Here is a 26,261-nt window from a genome sequence, read left to right as displayed (position 1 = left end):
ATATAAGCTGAAAATACTCAGCAGGTTAGACTGCAAATTCATCAGAATGTATTAAGTCACAAACTATCTAAAATTTAATTAATTTTTTTTATACTTTGAAGGCCATAGTCTGGATTTAATTAAAGCAGAATTGTATGTATTAGAAAAGAAACCAATGGTACGTACATAAAAACACTTCAGGAAGAGAAAATCCTAGAATTGCAATATCTGCACATCACTGACACAGCAAAATTCTTCAACCAGGTTGAAATGAATTCAGTTTATTTATTATTTGGACTTTCTAACTCCATATTCACACTGATATATTTTCTGAAAGTCTACATTCTTTAACTTCGGGTTTTAATTTTAGCTGAATACTCTGAAATAGGGCTTTAGATCATGAATGTTTTATTTACTATTACAGTTGAGCTTGTTTATATGAAAACTAAGAAAGGTGTGCACAAACAAATTATGTTCCAGATGTTTGCCTATTTAAAATAAACCTTAACGAGAACAGATGGGGCATCTTTAGCAAAGGAATATGTATTTCTTGAGATGCTTCAAGGGAGCTGTAACACTCAAATGTGCTTTAAACCACAATGGAGATTTTTGGCCAGATGATTAAAAACTGGGCTAGGAATAAATATTGGATAATAAAAATCTTATGCTAGCACTAATTTTACTTAGTAATTCATAGCTTTTGATTACATAATCACTGCAGTATTACACAAATTAATGCACGAGTTATTCTGCTGCCAAAGTAAAGCTCCATTTGAAATTACGTCTTTAAACCAAGAAGGAAAAGCAAAAAATAAAATGCAGATGCTGCAAGTCTGGGCTAAAAATAAAACTGTGGTAACTCTCAGCATGTTTTCCAGCAGCTGTAGCTTTTTTGTTTTCCGTTTTTTAGTGTCTTCATTTCATTTTTGATTTTCGGACCTTTAATGGGACTGGGCTACCACATCTTTGTGTCATTCCCTCCTCTCTGCCCTCTTTCAGCACTCCAAGTGGACTGTTCCCACTCTCGTGCTAGTCCGCACTTCCATCTCCATCAGCACCTTCTCGTGCAGCTGCAGAAGATGCAACACCTTTTGCCACTTCCCTTCCCACCATTCAGGTGAAGCAGCAATTCACCTGTATTTCCAAATGTGGTGCATTGCTTCGGGAGCTCACAGTATGGTCTCCTCCACAGTGGAGAAATCAAATACAGATTGGGTAGCTAATTTGCTGAACATTTCCATTCAGTCCCTTGGGATGATCCTCCACTCGCATACGTTGATGTTGCCTTTCACCTAACACTTACGTTGAAATTTGTTCCGGGTCGTTGATCCAATTTAAGTCAGATTACATTTATTTCAGTGGCCCACGATGGAGTTTTGGATTGTCAATCTGGCAAAAAATGTTGTACACTATTGTTTTAGGCCACATTCCACAGTTCTGGACTCAAAATGCTTTTGTTTCTCTCCTCACCAGTAGTTTCGTTTTACACGGTGATTAAATCACTCCCCCAAAATATCTCATTGGACTTTAAAGTTTTGGAGAGTAGCATCATTCTGATAAATCCAAGTCGTGCTCTCTCCAAAATCAGAATATGCTAGGATGCAATGTGCCCAAAGCTTCATGATACTCCAGATTTGGCTTCTTCCCCGTTCCTTTCCAGTCCTGATGAAGGGTCTCAGTCCGAAACATCAAGTTTATTCCTCTCCATAGCTGCTGCCTGACCTGCTGAGTTCCTCCAGCATTTTATGCATGTACATGGTACTCCAGATATAATCTAATAGGAGTGCTGTAGAATATATTTTATCCCTTTGAACTTGAGGTCCTTTATATTAGTCTTTCCAATTATTTGCCATGTTTGTTCAAGATATTTTAATGATCTGTTGTCTTAGATTCCAACCTGCACAGCCACCAAACCCTCCATAGGTCTCCACCGCTGCTACATTTCTCACTTAGAAATTTCTGGATCCTAAGCAGGTGAGTTCACGTTGCCTAAACTGAATTGTATTTTCTCCAATTCTATTCATTCACCCAGCCTTCTATTTTTAAACGTATATATCATGATTTGAGCATTACTGGTAAGGTCATTACTAACTACCCTGAACAAGACATCATGCTTGGACATTTCAAAAGTTCCATTTCCGTGCTTTTGGAGTCACAAATTAACCAATAAGAATGGCTAAATTCCTCTGAAGCACTTTAGTGAATCAGATTTTTTAATGATTTTTATTACTTCCCATCATAGGATTTCAATTTAGTTCTGTCCAAGCTGCTGGGTTAGTGTGTGATAGCAAAACCACTGCACTGCCACTATACCCATTTAATACTTTCATCAATATATTTTGTTGGCAATTATTGAATCTATGCCTTTCTATTCCTAATACCTATAATTTAAAAATGAAGAATAATAGTGGATTCCCCCACACACAAAAATCACATCTCTCCTAATTTCAGTGTCTGTCTATTCTACCACATAGACTACCGTATTTTAACAATCTGCCTTCAAGTCAACAAGTTTCTGTTTTGGCCATCTCTGTGTGGATTTTATTCAAAAGACTCTAAACATTTATCACATCAGAGCTGTTCCACTGCCCACTACTGCAGTCACCATCATTATTGTGTGCCACGACTTCTGACGTGGCCAATCATGGTCACCGCACAAGTGATTTGCCATTGCTTTCTGGGCAGTGTCTACAACATGGCTGACACCAGCCATTATCAATACTCTCCAGATTGTCTCCTTGGTGTCAGTGGTAACATAATCAGATCTTGTGATATGCACCAGCTGCACCCATGGCTTCATGTGATCCCACTTGGGCTAAGCAGATGCTACACCTTGCCCGAGGGTGACCTGCAGGCTAGTGGAGGGAAGGAGTGCCTTACACCACCTTTGGTAGAGATGTATCTCCACCCCAGTGGCTGTTCAAAAGGAATCAGTGAGCTTAATCAAGTAATGATCTACCTTTTCTAAACCCAGGTTCTCTCTCTGATCAACTAAACACTTAAAAGTTGTTGAGTCAGTGCTTCCTTGATTATAAACTTCAGTAATTTCCCAAACACAGCTGTTAGGCTAACTGGTCTATAATTTCCTGCTTTCCCCTTTTTTAACCACAAATACATAAGCTACAAGATTTTCCTGCAGTGAACAACTCACCGCCTGCCACTAAGGAATCTTTCCACAATCTGCAAGGCATGTTAGAAATATGATGCAATTTTCTCCACTAGCCTGGAGTACATCCTTAACACTGTTCAAAACCCAAAACTACCCCAGACCAAACAACACACACAAAATGCTGGAGGAACTCAGCAGGCCAGGCAGCAGCTATGGAAAAAAGTACAGTCGAGACCCTTCGGCAGGAATGGAGAAAAGAAGATCCAAGACCAAGCTACCCACTTGGTGGGTATCTGACATATTTATGAAGTGTACTGACTATAAAGTGCACTACAATTTCAAATGCAAGTGCAGCAGACCACTCACTATAGTTCCCCTTCAACCATCCTGACTAGAAATGTATCACCAGTTCAACATTGTTGGGTCCAAGTTCTGGAACTGCCTATTCAACTGCACTTTTAACTTGAAGGATTGCAGAGCTTCAAAGATCACCACTACCTTATCAAGGACAATTAGAAATTAACAATAAATGTGAGTTGTGCCAGATACCCCAAAAACATTTAAAATGTGCATTTGGTAATTTTACAATCAAAAGGAATGGTTGCCAGGCTAAGACAACTTTGGGAAATTATCTGGAATGTTTTCATCAAGGTTAAAACTAGGGGTGGATATCATTTGCCCTTAGGGATTTGTCACCTTTGATAATTTTGTTGAGTTCCCTTCTCATAAAATTTTACCTTAATTGGGGTGTCCACCATTTTCTTTTGCTATGTTGAGAAAGATATTACCGTAATTCATTTAAATTCCATGGCCCTAATTTTGACATTCCCTTTCCACACTTACTTTCACTCACATCTTAAAACATCTAACTTTATCCAAATATCCTTAATGGTGTCTTGGTGTCAAAGGCTGCTTAGTGATATTCCGGTGAAATGTCTCTTGCAGCATTAATGGTACAAAAATGCAAGTTGTGGGAAAATCTTAAAATAAAGATTATTTTGACATTCAAAATAAAATCTTCATATTCTTAGTTGTTCTCCTACACTTTCAAAGGAACAGCACAAAGGAAAATACAGTACAGTTGCAAGAAAACATTTGTGAACCCTTTGCAATTACCCGATTTTCTGCATTAATTGCTCATAAAATGTGGTCTGATCATCACCTAAGTCACACACCATTTAAACAATCACAGTCCAGGTTCAAAAAAGTATGTGAACCTCTGGCCTTCTACAAGAGCTATTTGGAGTCAGGTGTTCCAATCATGCGATGAGATTGGAGGTGTGGTTTGTAGAGGTGCCCTGCCCTATAACAAAGATACACAATATCAGGTTACTGACAGAGCCTGCTCTTCTCAAGAAAGATCTGTTCATGTGCACTATGCCTCAATCAAAACAACTTTCAGAGGACCTTAGAAGAATAGTAGAGATGCGTAAAGCTGGAAAAAGCAACAAAAGCATTTCTACAGACCTGAATGTTCATCAGTGCACAGTAAGAGAAACTGTCTACAAATGGAGGAAATTCAGTGCTGTTGCTACTCTCCCTAGGAATGGGGTCCTGCAAAGATCACACCAAGAGCACAACGTGCAATGCTGAAAGAAGTGAACAAGAACCCAAAGGTAACAGCAAAAGACCTGCAGAAATCTCTAGGACTTGCTAACTTCTCTGTTCATGTGTCCACGACAAGAAAAACACTGAACAAGAATGCTGTTCATAGAAGGTCACCACGGAGGAAACCACTACTCTCCAAAATAAAAACATTGCTGCACATCTCAAGTTTGCAAAAGACTACCTGAATGTTCCACGACACTTCCAGGACAATGTTCTGTGGCCAGATGAGACAAAAGTTGAACTTTTTGGCAGAAATGCACACCACTACGTTTGGAGGGAAAGGGGCACCACACACCAACACCAAAACCTCATCCCAACTGTAAAGCATGGTGGAAGGAGCATTATGGTTTGGGGCTGCTTTGCTGCCTCAGGGCCTGGACAGCCTGCACTCTTTGAGGAAACAATGAATTCAAAATTGTATTAAGACATTTTACAGAAGAATGTCAGTGTAACAATCCATCGCCTGAAGCTTAATATGTAACAAGACAATGATCCAAAACACAAGAGTAAATCAACAACAGAATGGTTTAAAGAAAAGAAAATTTGTGTTTTGTAATGGCCAAGTCAGAGACCAGACCTTAAACCCAAATGAGATACTGTGGCATGACCTGAAAAGGGCTGTTCATGCAAGGTATCCCAGAAATATTGATGAACTGAACCAGTTTTGTTTGGAGGAATGTTCTAAAATTCCTTCTTGCCATTGTGTAAGTCTGATCAGCAGGTACAGAAAACGTTTGGTGGAGGTTATTGCTGCTAAAGGAGGTTCTACCAGTTATGAAATACAAGGGTTCACATATGTTCTCCAGCCTGGCCCGTGAATGATTATGTGTTCAATTAAGACATGAAAAGTACAATTGTTTGTGTGTTATTAGTTTAGGCAGATTGTGTTTGTTTATTTTTGTGACTTAGATGAAGATTAGACCACGCATTAATGCAGAAAATGAGGTAATTGCAAACAGTTCACAAACCTTTTCTTGCAACTGTAACTCATTAAAAGGGTCAATGTGAAACTCTGTACAAGGTGTTGTTAAACTGGAATTTTACTATATTAAAGATACTGAATGAATGTTCGTTATTAGTACATAAAGATAAATTGGTTTGATATGATCCAGCAACAAATACAATATATTACAGTATTTTACAAAAATAAGAAAAATCAAATTAGTACGTGATATTAGCCCTCCTGATTTATTAACCGTTGCCTTGTCTCCATCACTATTTCTTCCATTATTTCTGGCTTCAGAATGTCTTTAATCTGAAATCAGAACAGAAACAACTTGGTAAAACTGAAATTTATGTAGTTGATACATTTACAACAGATTTTATAGGTACATTTTCATCATGCATACAATACTGTACGGAAGTCTTAAGTATATATATATAGCTAAGGGCCTAAGACTTTTGCACAGTACTGTACTTGTCAACATGAAGCAGACAGCGAGCTTGTAAATTAGCAGAAGCCAAAGATATTGAGAATGGCGAGTGTGGAGTGCCGTGGGACAGGTGGCAGAGGATTGCCAAGGCCAGTGGTGGCATGGGTGCAGACAATCCCAGCCCTGAGACACCAGGCAAGGTCATTTGATTCCAAACAATTGGTTTATTAGTCATTACAGAATGTCTTTCTGGTGCTTCCTGCTCTCCTCCCTCTTCCCAACCATGATAAACCTCTCTCCCTGCCCCTCCCCACTCTCAGTCCACAATACTGACCCACATCAGAACCAGGTATCACTCACACATATCATGAAATTTGGGTTTTTTTTGCAGCAGTAGTACAGAGCTATACATAAAATTTCTACGGTACTGTGCAAAAGTCTTAGGCACTCTAGCTATATATGTCTTAAAACTTTTGCACAGTATTGTAGTACACTTAATCATCAGAAACTGAAGTCATAAGTGGTGGTAGCTTACTCCCATCAGGGAGGAGGCTAATAGCATCCACACTAGGACCACCAGACTCAAAAACAGTTACTTTCCCTAAGCAGTGCTACTTTATCATTTCCTGTCAGTCACCTTATGTACAGACTTGCGTCACTTTATGGACATACAATTAATCTACATATATAAGCTATATTTATGTATTCAATGTGTTTTCTTTGTGTTCTTTATTTTTTGTGCTGCATCTGATCTGGGATAACAATTATTTCATTCTCCTTTATGTTTGTGTACTGGAAATGACATTAAAAAATCTTGAATCTTGATAACAATATAACACGATAATTTACACCCTATCCTCGTTATATGCATCTTCAGACTATGCGAGGAACCTATTTCTACCAATGTCTCCTTATATGTGTCCAAAACTCACAGTTATGTGAGAAGCACCGCTTTCCCGCCAATACAAGTCACGTGTGCACGCCTCAATCTCACTGTGCGTGCGCCTCACAGTCTCACTCCCGCCAGTCTCACATTGGTTTTGGTAATGTATGGACATGTGATCTTGCGCTCTTAAATTTTTGTTGGTTTTACCTACGGTACTGTAATTTTGTGCTTGAAATATTTAACTATGCCGCATAATCGTCTGATGTCATGTCCAGGGCTATCAGCCAAGCAGCAGAGAACCGCTTTAACACTTGAAAAAAAGTTGGAAATTATAAACAGCACGGCATCAGCTGAAGGTAACACAGCTCTGGGACGCTACTGCTGGGAACAGTATCTTGCCTTTAAAGTTCTTTTGTTGCTTGACAATGCGCCAGCCCACCCTAAACATTTGGACAGTATTCCTCCTAACATAACAGTGCGTTTCCTGCCACCTAAAACAACATCGCTGATTCAACCACTTGACCAAGGTGTGATCCATATTCAAGGCGGTTTTTTTATGGCGAACTATCAGATGCTGCAAGCAACAGACAATTTTGAAAATCCTGGGAGTTTACCAACGGTGAGGGAATGGCGGAAGTCGGAACACTTGACACAAATGGCGATGGACATGGACCCAAGTTTAGAACAGAGTTCAGTCGTTCCCTGCCGTCAACCCTTCTTCCCTACAAGCAAATTTATGCTGAAAAACAAAATGCTGCCAAGCAAACAACCCTCACCACTTTATTCAAACTGGTGTAATCTCCTGCTGCCGGGAGTTCTAAGAGTTCTGTGAGTCTTCCTTCACCCCTTGCTGTGTTTGATATGATCCCAACACCACAACAACCACTCATCTCCCGGAATGAACACACCTGCCACTGTTGGTGAGTACTGTACACCCTAGTATGTTAACTTTCTATGATTTATTATGTTGAATATTACCTTAAATTGATTAAATATAATACGAATGTGCCTTGTGGTGCTGCTTTTATGTTGTATTGGTATGAAAATGTGAATAAATTACAGATAAAACATATTTAGGAAGTCCTCTGGAACACATTCCTATTTTCTCTATTTAAATAATTATTCACATTATGCGTCAACTGCAAGGAATGTATCCCCCGCATATAACGAGGATAGGGTGTACTTACTTTTACAGATGCTCAGTTTTCAAAATAATTCAAAACATGTTTTCAAACATTCGGCAATTATTGTGTATTTACATTTGAAATCTTTTAAGATTCTTTTCTCTTAACTGCCTAAAAATGTTGACAGATTATATTCTTGTATGAAATAGGCAGAGACAGAAAGATAAATTGAAAGATCATGAAATTAGTTTCTAAGAGATATCAATTATATAATTATCAACTTTGTTAAAGTAACCAACTATTTGGTTCAAAACTAATTACTGGCATTTTTAAGACTGAGAAATCTAGCTAAATGTAGATTAAAGACATACTGTGCCAAAACCATTCTGCGTTAGAGATGTTACCTGGTGATGCAATGATGCCTCGTAACAATAGAGAACACTGGTGTCATAAAGCATCATCTTATGACTACTCAGGACTAAGATGCAATTGTGGAGTCGTGAGATCACTTCTCTGTCCGATAAAGAAACTGGCTGTAGTTAGAAAGAACAGGAATACTAGGATTAAGATGGATTAAATTTTATTAAATAAATAATGCTGGAAACATTTAACTGGTCAGGCAGCTGTGCTAACTTTCCCAGGGTGAGAACTAAAACAAACTTAGATGAGGAGAAAGGAGATGGTGAGTGGCAGTCTACACAAGGGAAAATTTGTGATAGAATGGAAGTCTCTCCTTTCATATTTTGCACTTTTCCTTCCCCTCCAACTTCCCACCAACCCATTTCTAAAAGGTTTTCTGTTCTGATGAAACATTAACTCCACTGCCTGACCTGCTGAATATTTCAACATTTACAGTATAATCAGCATTTTTCATCATTGAAGTGTTTTCCTTCATATCTACTCTTATACAGCAGTGTTTCATGTTGGCTGCATACCAGGTTCTGACAGGGGAAGAACAGTTAAAACTAAAATCGAAGTATCATTGTACTAAGTCAGCTCAATACAAAAGCAGTTAAATCTCCCTTAATAGATGCATTCACACCTAGAAGCTGAAAATCTACAACAAATTAGATGGTTAAACTAACTTGAATTTAGGGACTGAGTTGACAGATTTTCAATCACTCAGATTATACTCCTCTGTGCCAGGGACTTAACATTCAAACCTCAGCCAAGATCTAAGCAGATTGTCCAAAAATACTCAGCAAAATAGCTAAGGTGTTCTTCAATGTGAGAGGTGCTGTCAAATGGATGAAACTGCAGCCCTACCTGCCCATTATGGAAATCATTAAGATCTCATGGCATTATTTTGAACAGCAAGAAAGTAGTCTCTGATGTTTGAGCCAATGATAAATCCTCAAGTAACACCATGAAAAACAGGTGCCTGACCATTGTAACACTGCTATTCATAAGAACTCTCCACAAGTAAAATAACAAAGCGCACTCAAGTCTCAGCCTTATGTATATTTAAAAAGCTCTGATTGTGGAGCTTGAACCCACAACTTTCTGAATCAAGATTCAAGAGTTAATCTCCCAACTACAGCTGACACTTGAACTAAGTTATGCAAGATGATCAGTTATATTTCATATCTTTATTTTCTAAAGTACACAAGATATGCTGAATCCACAGTGTAGCTCTGAAGAATTCTATCAACTATAACATACAGGCAGTCCCCGGGTTACGAACAAGTTCCGTTCCTGAGTCCGTCTTTAAGTCGGATTTGTACTTAAGTCGGAACAAGTACATCCGGTATTATTTAGCGTCAGTTAGTCAAATGTTTGTCTTAGTATATAGTATATATTTTACCTTTCTATGCATATAAAACACTTAAGAAACATATGTATTCCAATAATTAAACTACTGCGTTGCTTAGTAATAATTGTAGCTTTCATCGGGGCAGGGCCTTTCACATGGTCCATTATTCTCACTTTATCCTTTAAAATTGTTCTGATCATTGATCGACTCTAGCCTAACGCTCTTCCAATGACCGATGGCGTTTCACCTCTTTCCAAGCACTTTATTATTTCCACTTTATTTTCAATCACGATCACTTCCCATCAATGGAACAGAAACACTGCGGGCGGCAGGTCCCGACTTCCACCAGCTCTTGAGGTCCGCTGGGTCCTAAGGACCACTGCACTGAATTTTCCAGGTCCGAAAGCCCACCGTACTGAGACAGGTTAAATGGGACAAGTGGGGGCTGTGCTGGGTTTGGGTATTTGATCCTCCACAATATTCCGCATGGGAACTTAAACTGGAGGTGGCAGTGTTTTTTTTTTACAAGGTCGAGTTGCAAGTTCGACATCAACCTGGCACGAATGGTACCAGAGTCACTGGATCGACATCAACCCGGCACAGGAGCAGTCTGTTGCTGGATCGAACTTGGGAACCTCCGTTCTCCAGCCTGGCACTGATCTCACTGCACCACCGGGGTCCTTTTTGCTAAGAAAAATTTAAACTAAATACAAAGTTACACAGCCAACACAGTGTCAACGGCAACGACTTAAAATGGCAGACGGTGTCGCGATCCGACTTAAAATGACGGATGGTGTTCACCTTCCTCGGTTCGTAAGTACGAGTTGTCCGTAAGTTGGATGTTCGTAACTCGGGGACTACCTGTAGTACATCATACTCCCACAAGCCTAACCCACAGAAAATACAAGCACAGTTAGTTCATCCAGTCCATGTCTGTTTTGCCATTCCATAAGATCATATCTTCATCTCAGCATTCTTTCAATGATTATGTCAACACCTCTTAAATATCTTCAGTGATTTAATATTCATTGTCTCCTTGGGTGGAGATTTCCAAAGATTCATTACCGAAATGGAAAAGACATTTATCATCTCTGTCCTAAATGGCCAACTCCTAATTTTAAGACTGACCCTTGGTTCTAAACATCTCAGTGGACCAAATTATTAATTCCACATCTATCCTGTCAAGTCCCAGAATTTTGTATGTTTCAAAGAAATGGACTCATGTTTCCCATATGACATCAAATGAGTGAATGTTTGCTGCATTCCCTCTATTACAGGTAAATCCTTCCTTAGATAGGGAGTCTAGATCTGAACACAATTTTTTCAGTAGAATCATTCCTGGCACCTCACCTCAAGATTAGTCACAAATCCTCCGGCTTCATCCTCCTTCTGTTCAGTGATTGGATAAATCCAAATGAAGCCATTATTTCCCAGGATGATGGCTGCGCCACAAGGCAAATTGTGAAAATGAGTTTTACGACGTTTTATAAGGGAAGGAGAAACTTGGACCAGGGTACCTTGTCCTAGCTGTCCAAAGAATGGAAAAGAAGAAATGAATAATGCTTATGCGATTAATGCCAGTGCATCAAACAGGGGAAATAATACACAAACATATCTTTATAACCTTAATCACTGTAAACTTCAAAGACCCCTAAGCTCCCCCAAATCTTCTTTCTCAATTTCTACCACTTCACAGCTGGCAACTATACCTTAACTTTAGCTCTGAAATTCTCAATTCAAACTGTTGAGATGCTCCTAAAATGCTACAAACTGACCAGGTTTTTGTTCACCTATCTTAACATCAAACACCATATCCTTAATCTCAGATGAGACTCGCTGCAACACTTGGGTATGTAAAAATCATGTATAAATGTGAATTGTGTCGAAATTTCAGGAAATTAACATTCTGTTGAAATTACCCTTTTATAAGTAAATAGACTCTGCATCTCCTGATCTTACCTTTCCATACTTCAGGCTCCTGGTATGCAAGGACAAAGCACCATCTGCAAAGACAGCTTGTACCTCTGCCTGAATGTATGATAAGGAAAATTATGCACAAGGAGCGAAAACAAATATTTTAAAAAGTGTGCTGTTTTTAATGTTAGGATTTTTAAGAAACACTGTATTTCCTCTTCCTTCTGATTCTATTTGACTGCTTGAGTTTTTAGAGCATTTGTGTTCTTTTATTGCAGAAATTTTAACCTGCAATCCTGCCCTGCTGACTGTTTAGATTAACAAAGAGAGAAAACGCATTGTTTCCCACCCACAGTTTAATGAGTTATGCCATTTCATGCTAGGAGTGCCCAATAGACCCCAGATTTCCTTGCTAGTCAGTAAAAAGGATACACTAATCAGGTCTCCCTCTTGCAGGTAGTCCCTCATCATCAGCTCATCCTCGGCAGACCTTCTTCTCTGTAATGACAAGTTTGTATAAGAATATAGAAAGGACTGCTTGATCCAGAAACATATGTGAATAAGCAGCCAGTTTAATGAGTGGAACAACCCTCATTCAAAGTTCAAGGCAACACTCAATCAAGAATCAAAACTGCTCATTAACACGTACATGGAACCATAACAGAAAGCAGTTCCTAATGCATTGGGAATAATGCCCTTTGGAGTACTGACATCAGAATCAGGTTTGTCACTGACAAAGTCATGTTTATTGTTTTATAGCAGCAGTATAGTGCAGACAGAACAAATAATTTGCAATAATAAATTGATAAATCTGAAAGCAAAGGGGAAGAAGCTGTTTCTAAAACACTGAGTGTGGGTCTTTGGTTCCTATATTTCCTCCCTGATGGCAGTAATGAGAGGTTGCTGGCTGGGTCTACAACCCTCTGAAGCCTCTTACAGTCCCTCCTGTACACTAGAGCCTCCATACCAAGCAGTGATGCAATCTGTCAGAATGTTCTCCATGGTACATCTATAGGAATTTGCTAGCCTTTGGCAATGTACCAAATCTCCTCAAACTCCTAATGAAGTGAAGTTTTTGGCGTGTCTTCGTCATAATTAGATCAATATGGTGAACCCAGGATGAATCTTCTGAGACATTGAAGCCCTGGAACCCTTTCCACCAATGACCCCTCAATAGGGATTGGTTTGTGTTCTCCTGACTTCCCCTTCCTAAAGTTTACAATCAGTTCCTTCCTCCTGCAGATGCAGAGTAGGTATGTTTTTACACTCTGGGGATGCCAGAAAGTATATTGTGCCTAAGAGGGGTGCTGGCAAGTATGAAGGTGCTTTGAGGGGTGTGGGCTAAAAAAGGTTCAGAAACACTGTACTACATAAATGTCAGTAAATCAATTATCTCACTCACCAATTCTCCTCCAGGAAGATTAACAGAAGAGAGGAGGAGCACCGAGTCTAGTCTGGAGTTAGTTTCCACTTTCCATCGTTTCTGCTGAACCTACATGCATTTAAGGAAGAAAGCATTATATTTTTCTAGGATTCATGTATCCTGTATTTTCCAGCTAACCAGAGCACTTTATTTTGACTCTGATGAAATCAACTTCAATTCCACTTCCTGACCTATTCCCACAATTTTCTTTAGAAAATATATTTGACCACATCAATTCTCCAGCTGCTGATGACTAACTGGGGCTGATTCTAAACATTTGGCAGGTATCCAGAGTGATTGCTCACTGGATCATAAGTAATACTTGGACCTAGTGACTACCCAACAAGTTACAGAGACATGGTCTACTCATTCCTATTTCCTGGGAGATTTTTAAATACATTTTCCAGATCACATAGTTGCTGGACAGAGGGAAACTATCTAGCAGGATGCTCCACACTTTGTCAGTGTCATTTGGAACAAGTTTGATAGACTAGCTGAATGTTTCTTTCACTTCTATGACACACTCCACCTCCTTATTTATCATAAATTTAACTTCCAACTTATGCATAAAATTTAAGTTCTTAACAACAGCAAATTTGAAAAAGCAACACCACAGCTGACATTGAGAAACTAGCCCCAATTGCACAGGATATTCTTGAAAACATAACTGGAGCAGACCATTTATGGACCCAATGTCTAAATTTCCACAAATAAACCCATCAAATCTCTGCATTCTGCTGTCTGCTTTCTTAACACTTTGCTCAATGCTGTACCATTGCGACTCCAGATTTATCCCACATTTTTATAACTCTGTCCTTGGGTTGACTATACTAAACAAATCCCTGGTTCAGATTTTGTTGGCTCATGTCATCAAAATGGAATGGTCAGCCCTCCTCAATTTTGATCAAGACAATGCTATCTTCAGAGTATTGCTAATTAGTAAGTTCTTGCTCATTACAAAGGTCTAATTACATAGAGAGGAGTTAGGTTCAAATAATCTACCAGTCTTGTAAAAACTTCCAGGTTACCCTCCTTTCAACAGCATTTTCTACTGCTCTTCAAACAGTACAGTATCACAGAGGTCATTACATTTCCTAGTAAACAAACTTAGGCATTCGAAAATGTAAAGTTAATTTATAATTCATAAAATCAAGATATAAATATGATTAAACTCAGTTAAAATAAGAAGCATGATGTTGATCTTACCTCAGTGATCCTGCCCACCACAACATCACCAACTTCGCCATTATATCTACAGAGAGAAACAAGAAAATTGAAACTTTCAGCTTTAGCTACTCTGGACTTTGCAGATCCTCTGTCCATTGCACTAATCTCACAAATAAAAAAGAAAATTTCAGCATTAAGGGGTTAGGCTGACAGTACAGCTTTCTAAGTATCACAAAGGGCCAACTGCATTTTTCTATTAATTTACTTAGTACATCATAATTAGTGCCTGTGAAAACATTCTTGACCACCAGAAATTCTGGAGATGCTGAAAATCTTGAGCAACATACACAAAATGCCAAAGGAACTCAGCAGGCCAGGCAGCATCTATAGAGAGAAATAAACAGTCAATATTTCAGGCTGAGCCACTTCATTGGGACTGGAAAAGAAGGGGGAAACGCCAGAAAGACATCCTAATATCTCCCCCAGCAAACAGCAGAACTGAGTTTGTGAGAATAATCAGGTTATTCAGGTGCTTAAAAAAGTGTAAGGCATTCTGTAATTGAAAACCCCTTCTTCATTTAAGAGTTAAAATAGAGCTCATTCTTGCTTCCAGTACTTCGCCTCATCTCACATCCAATATGGCTGTCACTGCAATGGGACTAATCAACAAGAAAAGTAGGAAAACACTTCAACATTATTTACCTCCAGTCCAAAATCAGCATCCAGTTCCTTATCACAGTCTTAAAGGAGCTGCAGCTCAGTGCACTTTGGGCAGATGTAGTTATCAGGGAGACTGGAAAATCCCCAGGGTCCCCCACATCTCACACAAGGAGCAAACCACTAACATTGGATATTTTCTCAGTGCACTAGCTATGTACCAGCAGAAAAAACTTCCTAGAAACTTACTTAGAACCTCCACCTGTGCTTGCCCAAGCCTGTTGAGCCAAAGCCACACTCTACAACTGTCCACTCAAATAATGGCTGCTCCACTTATACCTTGCTTCTTTTTATTGACCCCTGCTGAGTGCCTAATAGATCATTATGATTGCAGCCCACCAAAAAGTCCTGAAAGCACCCAAGCTCTTTTTAAACCTCACACTGCATCACCAATGAATGACTTCCAGCACTGATTGCAATCTGTTGAAAAATTCCAAAGGCTCCAAGCTCTTTTTATATCTCATGCTGTGTCACCAACGAATGACCACTCACGATGATCGCAGTCTGCTGAAAAGTCCCATAAGAATGAGACGATTATCCCTAAAGTAAATATTTGGAAGACAAAGGCACCAACTTGCCATCGGCAACACAGCACCACTTGATGAAAATCAAGGCCCAGGATAACAGTCTAGTCAACTTCTCATAGATTGGGAACCACGGGTCTGCAAGTGAGATCTGCAAAGACAATATGTGGCAAAATCCACCAGCAGTGCAGCCAGGAGCCTCGAAGGATAACAGAATTTGAATGACATGTGTACCTGTAATAGTCTGGTGGACCTCCACCTTACTGAGGCCCGGCAACAACTGTCAGACACCTCCTCTTATTAATCCCTCGAACAGGACCCCATTAAGAAGCACCAGGCTATTGTCTCCCACACCATCACCGACCTTATTAACTCTGGAGAGCTCCGATCCACTGCCACCAACCTCACCTCATAGTTCCTTCACCCCGCACCTCCCGTTTCTATCTCTTACCCTAGATCCACAAACCTGCCTGTCCAGGTAGACCCATTGTTTCTGCTTGTTCCTGCCCCACTGAATTTATATCTGCATGCCCCAACTCAGTTTTAACCCTCTCCACACCCCCCCCCCAGTTCAGTCCCTTCCTAACTACATCTGTGACACTTCACACACTCTTGATCTTTTCAATGATTTCAAGTTCCCTGACCCCGATCATCTTATTTTCACTATTGATGTCAAGTCCCTATACACCTCCAGCCCCCACCAGGAAGGCCTCAAAGCTCTCCGTTTCTGTCTGAACACCAGCCCCAACCTGTTCTCCTCCACCATCACTCTCCTCCAGTAGGCGGAACTTGACCTCACTCTTAACAATTTCACTTTTGGTTCCTCCCACTTCCTTCAAACAAAAGGCGTAGCCATGGGCACTCACATGGGTCCCAGCTATGCCTGCCTGTTTGTCAGCTACGTGGAACAGTCTATGTTCCAAGCCTACACAGGTATCGCTCCCCAACTTTTCCTACGCTACATCAACAACTACAATGGTGCTGCTTCCTGTACCCATGTGGAGTTCCCATTGCTTCCAATTTCCACCCTGCCCTCAAATTTACCTGGTCCATTTCTGACATCTCCCTCCCCTTTCTCAATCTCTCTGTCTCTATATCTCTAGAGACAGCTTATTTACTGATGTCTATTATAAACCCACTGATTCTAGCAGCTATCTCTTCCCACCATTACTTGTAAAAACGCCATCCCCTTCTCTCAATTCCTCTGTCTCTGCCGCATCTGCTCTCAAGATGAGGCGTTTCATTTTAGAACTAAGATGTCCTCCTTCTTCAAAGAAAGCTTCCCTTCCTCCACCATCAATGCTGCCCTCAATCACATCTCTAACATTTCGTGCATGCCTGCCCTCACCCCATCCTACCATCACACCACCAGGGATGGGGTTCCTCATGTCCTCACCTCCCAGCCACCAGCCTCCATGTCCAACACTCAATTATCCATAACTTCCGCCATCTCCAGTGGGATCCCACCACCAAGCACAACCCCTCCCCAACTTTCTGCTTGCTGTAGGGATCGCTCCCTACATGACTCCCTTGCCCATTCATCCCTCCCCCCACCGATCTCCCTCCTGGCAATTATCCTTGCAAGCAGAACAAGTGCTACACCTGCCCCTACACCTCCTCCCTCACTACCATTCAGGGCCCCAAACAGCCCTTCCAGGTGAGGCAACTCTTCACCCTCGAGTTTGTCGGGGTCATCTACTGCATCTGGTGCAGCCTCCTGTATATCAGTGAGACCCGATGCAGATTGGGAGACCACTTCGCTGAGCACCTACCAGAAAAGGCGGGATCTCCCAGTGGCCACCTATTTTAATTCCACTTCCCATTCTGACATGCCAGTTTATTGCCTCCTCTACTGTTCCAGTAAGGCCACACTCAGGTTGGAAGAGCAACGCCTTATATTCCGTCTGGGTAGCCTCCAACCTGATGGCATGAACATCAATTTCTCGAACTTCCGGTAATACACCTCCACCCTCCTTCATAATTTCCCTCTCTCACCTTATCTCCTTACCTGCCTATCAGCACTCTCTGGTGTTCCTCCCCCTTTCTTTCTTCCATGGGCTTCCGTCCTCTCCTATCAGATACCCCCTTCTCCAGCCTTTATCTTTTTCACCAATCAACTTCCCAGCTCTTTACTTCACCCCCACCCCTCTCCAGGTTTCACCTACCACCTTGTATTTCTTCTTCGCCTTCTTACCCAAACTCCTCATTTTTTTCCCCAGTCCTGATGAAGGGTCTCAGCCCAAACTGTCAACTCTACTCTTTTCCATAGATGCTGCCTGGCCTGCACAGTTCCTTCAGCATTCTGTGTGTGTTGCTTGGATTTCCAGATCTGCAAACTTTCTCTCATTTATGTACCAATATCAGCTTCCTTTCCATCATCCCCAGATCTGATCACACTCAAGTAATTCCAAAGTTTGGCTTATATCATCTGTGTGCCCAAAGGTAGGCCAAAACAAACACTATTCCAAATGCCATCACAATAAATAAATCCCATAAGGATGGAAAAGGTCATCAAAGACTCATGGAAGAAATGTAACATCGTAATGACACATGAAAATCCCTGGCCCAAGACTGCTCAACCTGGCAGAGAAACACAAAGGAAAGCACGATCATCGTTCCAATGAGAGCACAGAGTCCAAGCTAAGCAGTGGAAGGAGTGCACAATATTCCAAATAACTTACCCAGAAACAATCAATTAAAGACTTACCTTGTTTGAAGTGGCTTGACACATATCAGCTTGTTCACTCGTTCCACAACCCCAGCAACAGATGCAATGAGCTTTTCATCTTCCATGTATGTACCATGGCCTCTGGAAAAAAATGAGAAAAGGATGAAAATCTGAACAAAGTTCACAACCAGGAAAGCATTATTTCAGCTATCAATTTTGCCTCTATTCTGAACCAGGATTGCTGACATCCCAGAATATCCTGGGTTCTCCAAGAATCAAATATTAAGACCTAACACCAATATAGACAACTCGAATAATTTTATTTCTTTTATTTATTTTTATTTATTTTCTTTTATTTCTTCCAGAGAAACCTGGAAGTAAAAATTGTGCTTATTTATTTCTTTGAATTATTTTGTTAGTTATAAAAACATTGACAATGAAAAAAACAATGGATAGGAATCTGTTGACTTTCCAGGGTTTAGTATTGGGTTGCTTGTTTTCCATGGTTATATATAAATGATTTGGACTGAAGGAAAGGGGCCATAATTATAGTTTGCTGACTTGATCAAAATTACCAAGAAAGAAAGTGATCAGCTGCAGTTGCACATTAAGAGACCAGTTTAATGGGTTCAAAAGCAGCAAATGGAATTCGATCTTAAGTAAAATGATGTAATGCTTTGTGGAGGGAAAAGGAAGCAGGGGAAGTGATATCATAAGTGATACAGTACAGTAATAAGAAGGGAAATCTTAAGAGTATAAAAGAACAGATAGGAAGCTGATATGAATATGTATGGAATACTTGTTTTCATTAGCCAAGAATTGTACAAAATTCTATTTAGGCCACAAACAAAATACAGTGCACACCAAGGACATGATAGCAGTAAGAGTCTTGAGGAATTTAAGGACAATACCAGAATAGAGAAACACATTTGAGGCGAACTAAATTGGGCTACCACTTTTAAATAAAGTAGGGTAAAGGGGAAACAAGAGTGCAAGATCATGAGATCTAAGCAGCATAAACAGTATCTCCCTAAGAGAGGACAATAACTAAGCATATAATTTGCAAAAGAATTATAGGGAGTCTCCCCATTAAACAAGTAGCAGACGTCTGGAATTCATTTTATGAAAGGGTGATAGAGGCAAAAGCCTTTATCAGTATTAAACCATTCCTAAATGAATGACATGAGAACCTAAAAGACAATAGATAAAGACCTGGAAAGTATGGTTAACCTAAACAGTCTATTTTTGTTCACTGTGGACAGAATAGGCTATTTCTTTGGAAAGTTACAAGTGTATTTGGTTTCAAATTTTTTTAAAAAAACCATTAATCACAAACTCAAGACGTATCAAAACTGTTCAAATAATTATGAATTATTTGAAACAATTCATAAGTGGGAACCTCAGCAGTCAATTTGAAAATAAAAACTCCTACAAATGACCAGTAGTGTTGTAGGATGACATCAGATGGGATATTAGCAACAACTCTTAAAACACTTGTAAAGAAACATACTCAAATTAATGGCCTTCTGAAAAACACTGATGGATTTTTGATTTAATGTATTTTCTTAGAGATGTATCCTTATCTACAGTGCAAAGTCCCATCATCTGTTAATAATTGCAGCTCTGGTGGCATCTGATTTTTCTTGGGAATAAGGAAAAACCTTGGATTTATTTTTATCTAATCATTTCTCTGGCTCATGGTGTCACTGGCAAGGCCATTATTTATTACCCAATGCTAACTGCCCCTGAGAAGGTGTTGGCTGGCTGCTGCCTTGAACCATTGCAATCGTTTTGATAAAGATACTCACACATTTGCATTGGGGAAGAAGTTTTAGATTTAGACCCAAATATACATTTTCAAATAGGATAGCTAACTTGCATCATGATCTCATTCACCTTTCTTGGCTTTATATCTTTTTAAAGCTATTCATTATACTGCTACCACCCCCGCTTTACAGTTTTGTAAAGCAAAGATTATTTCAAAAATAATGAAATGAAAAATTTATAAATATCAAAAAATTACTGTGAAGAGCAGTAAACAGTAAAAAACTAAATCAATGTTTGGTGTGACCACCCTTTGCCTTTAAAACTGCATCAATTCTCTTAGGTACACTGCTGTACAGTTTTATAACTGTCTCGCTTGCTTTTCTCTCCAGGTAATCCCAGGCAGGCTCGATGGTGTTGAGATTAAGGACCTGTGGAGGTATACCATCTTTTTCAGAACTCCTTGTTCTTTTTACTGAAGGTAGTTCTTCATGACCTTGGCCTTGCGTTTAGGGTCATCATACTACCACAGAATGAAGTTGGGACCAATCAGACGCCTCCCTGTTGGTACTGTGTGATGGATGAGAATCCGCATGTACTCTCAGCATTGAGGATGCCAACCAGATCACCAAACTCCATTTGCAGAAATGCAGCCCCAGACCTGCAGGTACCTCCGCCATGCTTCACTGTTGGTTGCAGACACTCACTCATCCACATAACACTTTCTAGCTCTGCTACGGACATGCTGCCTCTTACTTGAGCCAAAATTTTCAAATTTTGACTCATCAGTCTAAGCACTTGCTGGCACTGTTCAGCACCCCAGTCCTTGTGTTTTTGTGCACGGGCGAGTCTCCTGGCTTTGCTTCCACTTCAGAGGAATGGCTTTTTGACAGCAATTTTCCCATGAAGACCGCTTCTTACAATACTTCTCCAGGCTGCAGAGGGGTGTACTTGGGTTCCAGTGGTTTCTGAGTTCAGAGCTGATGGCAGTGCTGGACCTCTTGCAATTTAGAAGGGACATCAGTTTGATCTCTCTCTCATCTACTGCACTCAGTTTCCATGGCCAACCAGTGTCTTTCTGGACTTCTGCCTTGCCCGTTTCTTTGTGCATCTTCAGAAGAACTTGGACAGCACATCTTGAAACTCCTGTCTGGTGTGAATTTTTGCTTGGGAGACCTTACTGATGCAGGATGACCATCTTGTATCTTGTTGCCATGCTCACTCTTCCCATGTGTAAGAATTGAAGATTTGAAGGGTAAACTGCCCCACCCACACCTTTTCAATTGGTTGCAACACCCTCGCCTTTTAGTTTGGTTGTCCTTTGCCCAGTTTGATTCCTTCAACACCCGTTTCAGTTAATCAGTTTAGTTCATTCAACTCATTATGTCATTGATGTTTGCTATGTTAGTTTGATTGTACACTTGGCTATATACCTAAAAATTAATCAAGTTTTTATTTGAAAAGTTGCCCATTACTTAATATGTTACTCTCTTTAACAAAATACAAAAATGTCTCTGTAACTTCTAATTTTGGGGGAAAATGCATGCTCAGAAAACTAAAATTTGTTCCTTTCTACTGACACACTAATGCAGAAGACAAATAAAAACTAAAACAAAACTAAACAAAAAATCTAGGATGCCTAAGACTCTTGCACAGTACTGTATGTATATGTTATGTATTTATAGTTAATGTGTTTTTTAATTATTGTGTTCTTTATCTTAATGTGCTTTTATATGCTGCATCGCATCCAGAGTAACAATTAGTTTGTTCTCTTTTACACTTGTGTACTGTAAATTACATTGAACAACGTATCTTGAATCTTCACCAGAAAGATCATCTCCAAACAATAAAACTAAACAGATTATTCGAAATTTCACTTCACAAGCACTAGTGGGGCTTAGTTCTGTGCAAATTGCTGTTAGGTTTCCTATAATACAGGTCCAACCAAGGTTACAAAGGCTTATGGACACACTATACATGAATTAGCATTTGGAAGACCAGTTGGATGCATTTGCCAGCTTCCACCAAGCTGCAATCATTGGCTGCCAAGTGGGAACCAGGTACTTGAAGGTGCATTTTTTCTCAACCAACCTAACCAAGTAGTCTCGCGGTCATTTGGCAAAATACCTCATCGTCAAAGTTTTCCAAAGAACACAAAAGATCTTGTGTGGCTAGTGCTAAAATACACGCACAAAATGCTGGGCAAACTTAGCAAGTCAGGCAGCATCTATGGAGAGGAATAAACAGTCGACGTTTCAGGGCGAGACCCTTTATCAGAGAATGTTTATTCCATGTACAAGCTGGAGGAACTCAGAAGGTTGGGCAGCACCTGTGGAAACCAGCAGTCAACGTTTCAGGCCGAGACCCTTAATCAGGACTGAAGAGGGAGGGCGCAGGGGCCCTATAAAGAAAGTGGGAGGAGGGTGGGAAGAAGGCTGGTAGGTGCCAGCTGAAAAACCAATCAGAGGAAAGATCAAGGGGTGGGGGAGGGGATAGGCGGGAAAGGTGAAGAAGGAACGTAAGAGGAAAGCACTGTGTAGTAGAAAGCGGCAAAATCATGAGAAAGGTGATAGGCAGCTAGAGGAGGAGGCAGAGTGAAACTGGGATGGGGGAAGGGAGAGGGAGGGCATTACTGGAAGTTGGAGAATTCAACATTCACGCCAAGGGGCTGGAGACTACCCAGACGGTATATAAGGTGTTGCTCCTTCAACCTGAGTTTGGCCTCATTGTGGCAGTAGAGCAGGCCGTGTATGGACATATCCGAATAGAAACGTGAAGGAAAGTTGAAGTGGGTGGCAACCGGGAGATCCTGTCTGTTGTGGTGCTCGACAAAGTAGTCCCCAACCTGTGTCGGGTCTCGCCGATGTAGAGGAGGCCGCACCGGGAGCACCGGATGCAATAGCTGACCCCAACAGACTCACAAGTGAAGTGTTGCCTCACCTGGAAGGACTGGGGTCCTGAATAGTGGTAAGAGAGGAGGTGTAGGGACAGGTGTAGCACTTACGCTTGCAGGGATAAGTACCAGGTGGGAGATCAGTGGGGAGGGACGTGTGGACCAGGCAGTCGCAGAGGGAACGACTCCTGCGAAAAGCAGAGAGGGGTAGAGAGGGAAAGAATTGTCCAACTTGAATTCTCCAACTTCCGGTAATTCCCTCCCTCATCCCAGTTTCACTCTGCCTCCTCCTCCAGCTGCCTATCACCTCGCTCATGATTCTGCCTTCTAGTACTACCCATAGTGCTTTCCCCTTACATTCCTTCTTCACCTTTCCCGCCTATCCCCTTCCCCACCCCTTAATCATTCCCCTTATTGGCTTTTCACCTGACACCCACCAGCCTTCTCCTTCCCACCCTCCTTCTTTATAGGGCCCCTGCCCCCTCCCTCTTCAGTCCTGACGAAGGGTCTCCGCCGGAAACGTTGACTGTTCGTTTCCACGGATGCTGTCCGACCTGCTGAGTTCCTCCAGCTTGTTCCTGTTGCTTTGACCCCAGTATCTGCAGTGTACTTTGTGTTAATGTTTATTCCACTCCGCCTGACCTGCTGCACTCCCCAGCATTTTGTGTGTATTACTCTGGACTTCCGGCATCTGCAGAACTTGCTATCTCCACCATGGACAGTCCCAAGCCCAGCTCTGAAAAGAGGTGTGTGTTGGGCATGGGACTAGAAAACTCATTCCTTAAAAAACCAACTATAGAAACGCCAACGGTGGCTCCCGAAGCCTCATCCATGGGAGAGGAAGGATCTTCAAAAACAACTTGAAGGACTGAAGGATAGAGGACTCTGCCGAGCTCCGGCGACAACCTGTGCCCCAGAAGAGGTGATGAGTTTAAGCCAAGCTGAACCTGTTGCATTTATGATGGTGCTGAAATACTCCGTAGGACATCGGTGGCCTTTCTGTGCCCTACCCTCACCAGAGATAAGCATCGCTTTCTAGAAAGCAAAATAAAACTACTGAAGGAACTCGGCGGATCAGGCAACATCTGGGTCGATATTTCAAGTCCAGCCCTCTGTCGGTCATTTCTTTCCATCTACAAATGCTGCCGACCTGCCGAGTTCCTCCAGCAGTTTGTATACAATATTTGGTTTTCTCTACATCCAACTACTACTGCAAGATTTCATCATTTTACAGAGCTGAGGGAACACCCCTCGGACTTTCTTCCTCGAAAAACAAGTCCTGGTCTGTTCAACAATAATACATATTTAAGCATTAAACGTAACACCCACGTTATTTCGGTTTGCGGAGGGCAAACCCTCCCGCCATGCTGGATTTTCTTTGGACATAGCGAAACCGATGAAGAGGGCACAACGAGGCACAGTACTGAGCTGTGACAGCCATCTGGGGCATCAAGCTCTCAAGTTAACAGTGTGCCCCAATTTCTGACCAAATGAAACTGCCCAAATCCATCATTTAAAGTTGGCAGGGCACTGAACATGTGTAAACACGTGTAGTAGAACATACGTCATCTTACAGGGTACTAATCCTTTTTTAAGATGGAAATTTCATGACTATTTTACCTCATAAAACCGGTATCTGTTGTGATCGTATCTCCCGGTGATACCAGATGTTTATTAATTTCAGTTGATAGAGAAACGGGCTTTCGCGCCGTTGCTAATCGAATGTCCACCGCCATCTTTGTGGTTGGCAAATCGCGGGCGCCAATAGTAACTCACTCTCCACCATCATTCATGCAGGCAAACCGTACCTCTCCGGAAAATACTATAAAATTTTTGCAGAGTTTATGGATCCGAAATTAACAATAAAATTTCTGGAAGATCAAGGAAATATGAAATAAAATAAGTCAAAATGTTGGGAATACTCAGATCAGGGAGCACCTGCGGAAATGAAAACAAAGTTAACGTTTCAAATCGAAGCCCCCATCTCCATAAAAAAAAGAAAACACACTGCATCTGACAAAAGAGCAACGGTTTGAAACAACCCATCGAGTTTCTTCCACTGAGGGGAGCACAGAGTTTACCATTTCTAATAAACTATGCGGTTTTAACTTTCGCCATTTTTAATGCTGGCAGAGTTTTACTCGGGACTACTTTTGCCATATTTAATGCTCCTCTCAATACTGTACCGAATCCGGCATTTTTGTTACTGGCAACGCATCACAGCCGCACCACAGTCACCATATTTCCCTTTGCCGGTTCATCTTCTTTGGCTTCAATTACCATGTTGATTGCTGAGAACAGTTATTTTTCTTTTTGCTACTGACTTTATTAGTGTACTTATAACTAATCATCGCTGTTATTTATTGAATTGAGATTGTAGAAATACTTTTTCCTCAGATATACTTTTACTACGTTATTACTGTGCTTTTTATTGTTAAATCACTGTAATAAAACCGGGAACCAGCTCAACACCGTTAACCTGATCTTCAAATGTGACCTAATCAATCATAAAGCCAAAGACCATGAAATATGAATTTACTGGTTTCCAGATTAATTGTTTAAGCATATGTTGTGCATTATAACAATGTACAATCAAGTGAGGGGAAATGCCTTCAAGAAATTGAATCTCGGGATGTATGGTAACATATAGGTACTTTGATAATAAATTTACTTCGAACTCTGGAAAGCAATCGCACATTACTTGCACTTTGATATTTCATGTGGCTCTCTGCTTGCCTAAAAATCTTTCAAGGAACAGAGATAATGGTTTTAGGTTGATGAACTTTCTTTAGGTTATTGGTTAGATAATTAGCTAATTTCATTAGATTATTAGAGAACCTGGGCCTCTGTTCCTCCCTTTGCAATTGAATCCTCGACTTCCTAACCGGAAGAACACAGTCTGTGCGGATTGGTGATACATCTCCTCCTCGTTGGTGATCAACACTAGTGCACCTCAGGGGTGTGTGCTTAGCCCACTGCTCTACTCTCTATATACCCATGACTGCGAGGTTAGGCATCAAATACCATCTATAAATTTGCAGATGATACAACTATTATTGGTGGAATCTCAGGTGGTGACAAGAGGGCATACAGGAATGAAATATGTCAACTAGTGGAGTGGTGTCGCAGCAACAACCTGACACTCAAAGTCAGTAAGACAAAAGAGCCGATTGTGGGCTTCAGGAAGGGTAAGACGAAGGAATACATACCAGTCCTCATAGAGGGATCAGAAGTGGAAAAAGCAAGCAGTTTCGAGTTCCTGGGTGTCAAGATCTCTGAGAATCTAACCTGGTTCCAACATATCGATGCAATTATAAAGAAGGCAAGACAGCAGCTATATTTCATTAGGATTTTGAAGA

At 40.8% G+C, this 26,261-nt stretch overlaps 1 protein-coding gene across 2 annotated transcripts in view; it reads right to left on the bottom strand.

Moving 5' to 3' along the window:
* exosc2 (exosome component 2) overlaps window positions 1–25,014 on the bottom strand; it is a 29,335-nt gene extending 4,321 nt beyond the window's left edge. The window contains exons 1-9 of one of the 2 annotated variants that reach the window (XM_073052401.1): window positions 24,523–25,014; window positions 18,285–18,386; window positions 14,376–14,421; window positions 13,149–13,238; window positions 12,179–12,244; window positions 11,792–11,860; window positions 11,183–11,359; window positions 8,484–8,612; window positions 5,865–5,951 (exon numbers count right to left, since the gene is read on the bottom strand). In XM_073052401.1, the coding sequence (XP_072908502.1) occupies window positions 5,871–5,951; window positions 8,484–8,612; window positions 11,183–11,359; window positions 11,792–11,860; window positions 12,179–12,244; window positions 13,149–13,238; window positions 14,376–14,421; window positions 18,285–18,386; window positions 24,523–24,638 (876 nt within the window). In that variant the 5' untranslated portion in view covers window positions 24,639–25,014 and the 3' untranslated portion in view covers window positions 5,865–5,870. Of the gene's footprint in view, window positions 1–5,720; window positions 5,952–8,483; window positions 8,613–11,182; window positions 11,360–11,791; window positions 11,861–12,178; window positions 12,245–13,148; window positions 13,239–14,375; window positions 14,422–18,284; window positions 18,387–24,522 lie in introns of those variants that run through there. The other variant, XM_073052400.1, reaches the window with a different exon arrangement.
* Between the last annotated feature and the right edge of the window lie 1,247 nt (window positions 25,015–26,261).

This window comes from Hemitrygon akajei, chromosome 7, assembly GCF_048418815.1.
Source record: "Hemitrygon akajei chromosome 7, sHemAka1.3, whole genome shotgun sequence".
NCBI classification, from domain to species: domain Eukaryota; kingdom Metazoa; phylum Chordata; class Chondrichthyes; order Myliobatiformes; family Dasyatidae; genus Hemitrygon; species Hemitrygon akajei.
Note: the sequence above shows the minus strand (reverse complement) of the source record. Positions and strands in the feature narration are given on the sequence as shown.